Below are 10,119 nucleotides of genomic sequence, written 5' to 3' on the forward strand. Positions count from 1 at the left end.
GGCTGCCTGGGGTTGGATGGCTTGGCAAGTTCCTTGGACTCTTTGGGCTCAGTCCCCTCATCTGCAACATGTGGATGATAACTGCATCTGCTATGTCATAAGCATTCAATGAATGTTAGCGATTGTTAACCTCATTCTGTCTTCACTACAGTCCTGAGAAGCAGGCACTACTGTCCCTTATTTACAGTTGGGAAAATTGAAGCTTAGAGAAGGTGAGCAAGTAGATCAGCAGGATTCGAAATCAAATCTGACATGACTAGACCACTGTGTCCTTTTCCAGTGACACAGAGAGAACCCTAGAAGCAAAGCATCTATGAGTTCTATGTCATATACAAACTCCAGGCAAGCTTAACTATTGGCTTCTTGTTGGAAGCCAAAGGACCATGGCTTGTTTTGAACGATGGATGAGCAAGGGTGGGGTCTCTGAAGGTGACAGCACTCTTTCCCAGCCACTCTTTAACATGCACGTTTGCTGGCAGTCAGCACCTTTCAGGTCAGGATGGAGAAAGATAGGAAAGCTTCAGCATCCTTGGACCAGCCGGGCAACCTTGTTGGACAAGTTGCTTAATGTTTCTGTGTGTTGACTTCCTCATCAACATTCATTATGCACCTCCTGCCTTCTGAGCATTGAATTCAACACAAGGAGGATGGAGACAACCAGAGACCATCCTTGCCCCTCTTTTCCAGAGATGAATCTCCTTCTTTTCCCTGTCCTCCTCACCCCTCTCCTTGTCTCTTCAGGAACATGTGAAGTGTTCAGGGAAGACACTGTCAGAATTGGAAAGAGGACTCACCACCAACTCCATCTTTTCCTTCTTCAAACGCTGACTTCTGGAATCAGGAAGTCACCTTAACTTATACTGTTTCACTTGGCTGGAAATATCCATTCTTTTCTCCTATTCCTTACCTATTCAAATCCTACCTGTAATTCAAGGTCAAGTTCAAGTCCTGCACTCTCCAAATATATCTCCCAGGATACTTCCAGGATCTATTTATTTAATTTTTTCATTTCTCTGAACCCCTTCAGTTCAATCTAAAGACTACATAGGTATGTACAAGATTCAAGTACTTATTCAGTTAGTTTCACAAGTCTGAACTGGGTTTTCCTAAACAGATGAGCTTATTCCTTTTTCATATCCTCAACAGACTCTAGCCTAGTGCTGGGCATGCAGTAGGCACACAATAAACCAAATCTTTTTGATTGTTTGCCCACCCTGAGGTGAGGATTTGAGGGAGGGAGTGCTGTTTTATTTATCTCTATATCTCTAGCACCAATCATAGTATTTGGCACAAAGCAGGCACTTAAGAAGCTATTAAGCTGCAAAGAGTAATGTTTGTGAAAGTGGCTTGGGGAGTGCTTAGCACACAGTTGGTGCTCAGGCAAGGTTTATTGACTTAGAGTTCATCAGAGCATGGTAGAACTGCTGCTGACAGCATGTCACTATGGCTGGATAATCTTTAAGGACTTACCATTTCATTTAATTTCTTTAAAATGGGTTTCTCCATGGGCTCAGCAAAGGAGTTATACAGGACACTAGGGAAAAAAAATTTTTTTAAAGGCTTATACAGTCATATTTAGTTAATAACCACCCCTTGGAGCTGCCCGAGAATCCAGCCACAGCCCGGCCACTGCCCACCAGAAGCCCTCACTCACCTGAGCTCTCCAGAAAATGAGACGTTGGCATGGCTCACTTGAGCATAGCAGTCTTGGAGCTTCAGGATCGGGTGACCAAAGTCATTTCGGGACAGGACAACTATACCGGTGAAATAGACCCCAGAGAGAAACAGGTCAGCTGCTCCTGTGTCTTGGCTATTGAGAGAAAAAGTGCAAGGTTACCCACGCCTGGGCAGGGGTGGAGATGGATCTTGTTCCTCTGAATCTATGCCATAGGAGGGCTTACCCATAGGCTCTAAGTCCCACGAGGGCAAAAACATCACCTCTGGATTCCTAGCACTTACAACAGATAGGAGTGGAGCTGAATGGCTACTTACTGAACAAATGAAGTAACAAATAAGTGAATAGTGACAGTTCTAGGGACCTTGTAGGTATTTCATCCTGAGTGCTCTGGCCCCCATCGTGGTTGGGCATGTTTTAATATTAACCACAATTCATGTATGAAGCTTGTTTAGAGGGAGGACACAAGGGTAAAGTGGCCACAGCTTATTTAGGAGGGGCATCTAGATGGGCAGGCGACTCTTAGATGTCGTCTGTGAACTCCTTGATGGAGTTCATCTCCAGGCCCCAGGATTTACCTTGTGGCCTGACATAGAATAAGCACTCAATCTATGGTTGATAAGTCAGCAAAGAAAAGAATAATACATGAATCTCTGCTTCTTATCAGGAAAAATGTCATTTTTCTACTCTCTGCAAGACTGGAGTTCTTGAGAGGGAGATGAGTGGTATTCAGAACCATTTGTAAATAGATGCAGTAGGTACTCAATCAATGGATGTTGAACAACCAAATGGGTGAATGAATGTGTTATCCTGGGGCATCAACCTAGGCAGACCTAAACATTACACCCAGGATAGTGACTTGCACATAGTAGGCAGTTTGTAAGTGCACCTTGAATTTGATCCTTTCTTTGTATAGAAGAGTGCAAAGGCCTTTTGGTAGAGGCAGAATTGGGCTGAAGCTGACTATCCTCCTCCAACCTCCTTGTGAGGCAGGAAGGCTTATTTCTCAGCAGTTGCCCTTACAGTTAAGGAAGCATGTTCAAAGACTAGCTCAAGGTCAGATGGTGATTCACTGGGACTCTGAAATGTTAAGCTCATGTCCATGCCTCTAACAATCAGGGACTTCTAGCTCTTAGGAAGTCTTAAATGGCACATTGATCAGTGGCTCTGCCACTGATGCTTTTCAGGCCCCTCTCCCTTGTCCCCAGAAAAGATATTCTGTTTTAAATCTCTCCTTGAAGAATGCGCTTGAGAAAGATGGTTAATGTTAGGTAGTTAGAATAGGAAAAAGGAGTCCAAGATAGCAGTGGTTAAAAGACAAAGAAAGGGAAAAGCCCGCAAAAATAGAACAGAGCAAGGTCTGAGGCCTGGAGTGAAAACAAGTGAAACAAACAGCCCTCCTGGCTATCTCAATTTACATAGGGCAGGCTCAGGGGGAGGAGAAAAAAACATAAAAAGAGGAGCCAAAATTGAGCCTCTCTCTTCTTTTCTCTTCGCTTCTTTTGGGTCGGCCCGCCCTACACCTCGAGGATGTATTTTCCTTTGCTTGCCAAATTAAACTGAGCTGTAACCGAGCTGTGACACTGGTCCATCCGTCACTTCAAATTTTTGCTATGATGAGACAGAACCAAGGAAATTGCATACTCCCCTGACAGTTAATGATTGAGGGAAAGAAGCCTAATGTCAAATACATTGGCAAACATGCACAGTTTTGATTTTTTGCTCCATGTCCCCCCAAAATAGCAGCAGAGTTTTCAGTGGAATACTCACAAAAGTGGGGACTTGACGTCCCAGTCTGTGCTGATGTTGGTAGTTCCATGGTTGGTCAGGGCCCTGATTCCGACCCCAGGAACAAAGGAGAGTGAAGTATTTGGAAATGAAAAGGCAGTGATTTTTATGCTGTAAAACAAGAAACAGAAGAATTAGTGCCACTCTTGTAGCACATATTTCAGTAAGGCAAAACTCAAAACGCAGTTGTAGAACTCCTGAGAGGAATAGGCAATTATGAATTCCTATAGAGGAAGGGGGCTTCCTTGGTGGCTCAGATGGTAAAGAATCCACTTGCAATGCAGGATACCCCAGTTCAATCCCTGGGTCTGGAAGAGTCCCCTGGAGAAGTGACTGGCAACCCACTCCAGTACTCTTGCCTGGACAATCCCATGGACTGAGGAGCCTGGTGGGCTACAGTCTACAGGATTGCAAAGAGTCAAACATGACTGAGTGACTAACACTTGTTTGCTTGTAGGTATAGGAAGGACCCTCAGCTTTGCACCGCAGCCTCAGGGCACTGCTTCCTAATTCCCTTCAGACCCTTGGCAGGAAGCCCCTTGTATCTAGTGGAGGGGAGAAATGAGCAGGTTTAGAAGTAAATTTGCAAGTAATCAGTCTCCTTCTTCAGTTTCTCTAAAGACAGAACATTGGCATCAGGATCTTTCCCCTCAGCTGTCCCAGTGTTTCTCAATGGGGGAAGCATTCATATTTTGGATGGGACAACTATTTTTTGTAGAGGACCGTTGGCAGGATATTTGGCATATGTTCCAACCAAATGCCAATAGTTCCCCCTCCCTCACAATCATCAGGACAGTAAACAGCCTGCCTTCCCTCCAAATGCCCTCTTATGTGGACAGTATCTTCCCTAGTTGAGAAACTTACTTTAGAGCATGGACTCCCCCTAAGGATTCTCTGAGTGGTCACTGGTCACAGGTAACTAGAGGCAGTAGGTGGCAAGCAACAGACATGGTTCGATGGCCATGTGCCCTATGATAAGTTATGATTATGACCATTGATTGAACAATCTCTACCTGCTTAGGTACTGGAGTAAGCACTTTACATGCATTAGCTCATCTTAACCCTCCCCATAATCCTAGGAGGCCACTGCTGATTTTGTAATCTGCCATTTAGTGATGAAAAGACGAGAAACTTGGCTGAAGTCATATATAAGTGGTAGAACCAGACATGGAAGCCTCCATTTGTTGTGAGGCCTCTTAACCACTAAGCTATCGCACTACAGATATCATGCAAAGGACACTCAGCTTGGAGCCAAGTTTTCTGCTAACTGTATGGCTTTAGCAAAGACTCTTAAACTCTTCCAGTCAATCACTTAAAAGAAGAGCGTCTCATGGGAAGGTTGGAAAGACAAATGAGATCGTCTGTATGTAACTGTTGCACAGGAGAAAGCATTGTTATGAAATAAGATTAGGGAAAATTTTTAAATGTGACAGTTGAAAAGACATGATTATTACTATTTCCTCTTTTTGGCATCTTTTCCTATCTATTCTCTGTCAAATGTCCTGAGTATCACTGTGGGAAGACAATGGTAGAGACTATTGTATCTTGGAAATATTTTCATTTTGATACATATAGGTCTAACTCATTCTTTGTAATTGCTACAGAGTAATCCAAGCTGTGGATTAAAAAAAAATCTTTGCTTTGTGTTTGGACATCTAGGATGTTTGTGTATCTCTGTATTATAGACAATGCCACAGTGAACATCCTCATTCATGCTGTTTGTGTATATGCTTCTCTAGGGAGGAGAGTTGGAATTGTTGGTCCAAAGAGAACACCTAAAAATATCCTTGCAAATCATCTCCTAAAATAGCACTGCCTGAAAGAAATACAATGTGAGCCATATATATAGTTTAACATTATCTAGCAACTTAGCAGCAGCAGCAGCAGTAGTATTAAAAGGGAAATACTATCATTTCAACATGTAACCAATATATGAGATACCTTATTTTCCTTTTTTGAAAATAAGCCTTCAAAATATGACATGCTTTATACTCATGATATACTTCAATCTAGATATTGAATTTTCACCAAAAGTTTTTTGTTGTTGTTGTCTAGTCGCTAAGTCACGTCAACTCTTTGCAACCCCATGGACTGTAGCCCATCAGGCTCCTCTGTCCATGGAATTCTCCAGGAAAGAATACCGGAGTGGGTTGCCATTCCCTTCTCCAGGGGATCTTCCTGACCCAGGAATTGGACCTGGGTCTCATGCATTGCAAGTGGATTCTTTATTGTTTGAGTCACCAGGGAAGCCCTTCATCAAAACTACTTGACTGTATTTAGAGTTGATAAACTTTTCAGCTGAAAAAATTAAAAAATATAGTTCTCAGTTGTACCAGTCATATCTCAAGGGCTCAATAGTCAAAGAGGCCAGCAGCTCCTGCTTGACAGGCAGATCTGAAATTATTGTCCCAGTTTATCTGCTCCCATTAGCAATGCATGAGAATACCTGTTTCTCCTCATCTTTAACTTCACTTTGTATTATGGGATTCGCCCTGGATTTTTCTGCTGTGGCATTATCATCAGTGTAATTAAATCACTAATTTTGTAAATATATATTTATCGCTCATCTCTCTCACTAGACACAAAGAGCATGTCTGTGTCATTCTCTGCAGTATATCCTATGCCTAGAACAAAGCCTTAGTACACTGTAGGTGCCCGACAAACCCTGGTTTGGATGGCTGGGATGCTGTGGTGGTGGTTTAGTTACTAAGTAGTGTCTGACTCTTGCGACCCCATGGACTGTAGCTGGCCAAGCGTCTCTGTCCATGGGATTCTCCAGGCAAGAATACTGGAGTGGGTTGCCATTGAATGACCAACTGTGGAGCATCTGCCATATTAGACCGTGAGGCAACTGAGGCCAGAGGCAGAGTTAAGGATGGGGGAGGAGAAAAATACAAGACAGTTGTATTCTGATGAAACTGTGGGGCTTCAACAGGATTCTTTCACAGCTTCATTAGAGCTTATTATTTGTGAGACAAAACTGAACCCCTAGTTCATCTAAGTCACTCTCATTTTCTGTTATATACAGCCAAACCTTACTTCTGATTCGTGCTATCACACATAGGTACCCCAGGGAACTGAAAGACCTCTGCTTTAAACTATTTCTCTTCTCGATCCAAAACACCTGATGATTGTTAAAGATTATCAGTTACACCTCAAAGGAAGCGTGCCGGTCAATGCCTTGAACTGGTTGTGGCCTGAGTGCAAGAGCAGTGTCTGTGTCACAGAAATCTAGACGTGTCCGGAAGTTGCCTCTACCTTCATTGCCACGTTGAGATCTCTGCCCACAGCAGGTGGACTGGTACCTCGCTGGGCACAAATAGTGCTGGGTGCACAAATAGGCACTGTGCGTGCAGCCCTATTCCTGAAAACCTCTGCCCTTCCCTCCAGTTTCTGATGTTGCACCTGCCTTCTACCTACCCTTGAAGAGTCCCCCACTTTCCTCCCATGAGGAGCATGTGTCTTACAGCGTGGGCTCTCCTCCTCCATTCCTTGATTGATGGCTAAAATTTCTGCTCTGCTTTGCTGAACCTGGTCTCAGCTGACATAAGCAGCATTGGGCAAGAGAAGCACCCAGTTGGGGTCTCCTCAATGGAAGAGGGAGGGTAACAGTATAACCTCAAAACTCTATGCTGGGTGAAACAAGGGTCTGGATCAATGTGGCAATTCTGTTGTTCTTACATTGATGGTTTTACACTGTCATTAAGTCTATTAAACTAATCCATGTTCAGCAACTTCAGATTCTATGAAGTATCTTCACACTTGTTATAACATCTGACTTTTACTGTTTACTGATTTTGACATTTGATTTAATTGCTGTAATGTGGTAGAAAAGATTCTAACTGCCTCCAGAATTCTTCTTAGGAAAATCAGTTTATTGGAGAGAAAATTACTTGGAAAAGCATTTAGGAAGATTCTTTGGTACTCAGGAGTGGGTGGAACTGCTATGCATGAAAGCAGGGGAAGAAACTTACATTGCTCAGAGACGCAGAGAAGGAGGGGAGGTATAGAGAGCAGGAGGGCAGAAGGCCACGTGCCTTGTAACCCATTCCTACGACATCTGACGTCTTGACTAAACTTTACTAAAGTAAGATAAGACTTGATGAGAGTAGATTATGAAACTGAGATTGAACCCTGCATCCAGGTTTATGGGGGTAAGCAATGGAACGAACAAGAATTTCATTTAGAATCCCGGGGACAAGGTGGCCACAGCTGGCATCTACATTCAGTTACAATTCTCATTTTAGGGATGAGGAGAGGACATTGAGACTCTGAGCAGATGTGTCAGGGGCACACAATGAGCATGCAGCAGAGATGTGACTTGGCCCCACATGTTCTGACCCAAATACCACACGCTCAGTCAACTCCATGACCCTCTCGCTTGGGTGAGTCATCTGATAAGCCTGTCACCAAAGGTTGGTTAACTTCTCCTCTGTCTTGGTGTTACACCAGGACTCATGGTGGCACAGCCACAACCCGAGATTTTAAAGATTAGTTTCACTGCTAAAAATGCTCTTCTCTTTTACTTACTTGGTAAAATTGTAGTTCACATAATCGATTTTCAGAAATTCAAGAGACTCAGAACCTTTTAAATCTGGCAGCTTTCTTTCTTTGGCCATTTGCTCAATCATCTCCATTCCAGCTTGAACAGCTGTGAAGCAACCAAAGAAAATGATTATTTTTTAATTAAAAATTTTAATTGGACTTTTTAAACTGTTTATTTGGTTTTTCTGGTCATGCCATGTGGCATGTGGGATCTTAGTTCCCCAACTAGGGATCAAACCTAAGTCCTCTGCATTGGAAGTACAGAACCTTAACCACTGGATTGCTAGGGAAGCCCCAGAAAATGTTTATTGATAAAAAAGATGCTGATGGCATAATATCATTAAACACATAAGTGAAATTTATTAAGTAAAATCATGCCCCTAGATACTTAGAAAACAAGATTCTTACAAGGTGGATATTATTGTCCCCACTTTGTAGAAGAAAACACTAGTCCTCAGAGGGACTAATGAAATTGTCCGAGACCCCAGAGCTAACAGCATGAGAATATATTAACACAGGACAGTGTTAGGAAAAATGTAAAGTATCATTATCATCTTGTTTTGTAGATGAAGAGACTGAGCCTCAGAGAGGTTAACTCTTGCCTGAGTCACACAACTGAGAACCGGGGGAGACCATGGTCAAATCTGGGCAATCTGACTCCAGAGTTTGTGCCTGATGGCCAGTTCCAGAAAATGATATTACACTGTCCTCTTTCTCTCCCAGACTCTTTAAATTCAGGAACTATGGATCTGAGATCCTCGGACGATTAGAAACTCTTCAACCCCCTAGAATTCTAATAAAATATTGTGAAGTGTGTGTGTGTCCATCTAATTTTTCAGGGGAGACTGTTCACATTTTCATCTTATTCTCAAAGGATACCAGCACCCCCCAAAATTGAGTAACCACTGCCTTCATTTAATTCTGGAATAAGCCCATCTTTATATAATAGCACCACAGAACACGCTTCTCTGAGCTTGTGGAGAAATAGAGCCTTCCTGCCCATCAGAATGCTTGAGAAAAGTAATTCACACAATAATGAAGAATGATCTTTTCATTTTAACCTTCTCAAGGAGGAAGCTTTGTTTTCACTCCTTTCGTTTTAACTTAAGCTCATTTCCACTTTTCTATTTTTATTGGAAATTAAGAAGAGCAGATTTATCCTCTATAACACTGTGAATAGCATTGTAATATGGAGATATAAAGACAGAGGTAAAGGGTAGAAAGATGGAAACAAAAGCACTCGCAGACAGCTTGGGTTTGAATCTCAGCACTTTGGCTCACTAGCTTGTGTGACTCTGCAAGTTACAAAATCTCCCTGTCCTTCACTTTCCTCATCTGTAACATGGGCCTGTTAGCAACTGTGAAGTCATCTGTGCACACGTTGTAAAATAAAGTCGGTAATCTTCATTGGGAATTTGCTATTGCAGGATTCTGTTCCAAGTGCTTTATACGCCCCAAGATGTTCACTGTGTATGCATGTGCAAGGGAAAGAGAGGTGGGGGGTGGAATACGAGTCTGTGGTTGTATTTAGATATACCTATTGTCAAGAGGATTATTTTTCAAGCTACACTTTCCCCTCAGCCTTCTTAACATCTCTGGATCAGCCCACCGTCGAGCTTGTCTCAGTCATGACATACCCCAATATGAGCTTCTGGATTTGGGTCAAAGACTCCACTTGGGTGGTGAGTACAGCCTGGCTTATGAAAGCATCCAACTCACCGTAGTCCAGGGCCCGCCGAGTAGCCCTCGCCTTGATTCCAGGGTAAATGGCCTGAGCAGATGAGATGTAGAGATTCCACAGGATGAAACATCCCCAGAGGACTTGGACTTGGACTTGGGCCATCTTTGTGCACATCTGCAATTAGCCAACATTTAGAGTTCCTTTATTATGCTTTCTTACTGGCCAATCCAACTTAGCACTTCTAGGTTTTCTTATTTCATTGCTTACTTCCAGAACTCACTCACTCACTCCATCCATCCATCCATCTAACCATCCATCCAGTGATCACTTATTGAACACACCAGAATATGTTCCAGGTGCTAAAGATGTAGAGATGACCCATGTGTGACGTCTGACCTCTGCTTCCCACAAAATAGTGGATGAATCAGAC

The 10,119-nt window shown here is 42.9% G+C and overlaps 1 protein-coding gene across 1 annotated transcript in view; it reads right to left on the reverse strand.

Moving 5' to 3' along the window:
- BPIFC (BPI fold containing family C) overlaps nt 1-9,863 on the reverse strand; it is a 31,120-nt gene extending 21,257 nt beyond the window's left edge. Inside the window, exons 1-5 of the mRNA XM_065921199.1 lie at nt 9,728-9,863; nt 7,994-8,114; nt 3,446-3,574; nt 1,655-1,810; nt 1,471-1,534 (exon numbers count right to left, since the gene is read on the reverse strand). Coding sequence (XP_065777271.1) covers nt 1,471-1,534; nt 1,655-1,810; nt 3,446-3,574; nt 7,994-8,114; nt 9,728-9,863 — 606 coding nt within the window. The remainder of the gene's footprint in view (nt 1-1,470; nt 1,535-1,654; nt 1,811-3,445; nt 3,575-7,993; nt 8,115-9,727) is intronic.
- Nucleotides 9,864-10,119: the final 256 nt, after the last annotated feature.

Source organism: Muntiacus reevesi, chromosome 1 (assembly GCF_963930625.1).
Source record: "Muntiacus reevesi chromosome 1, mMunRee1.1, whole genome shotgun sequence".
NCBI lineage: Eukaryota > Metazoa > Chordata > Mammalia > Artiodactyla > Cervidae > Muntiacus > Muntiacus reevesi.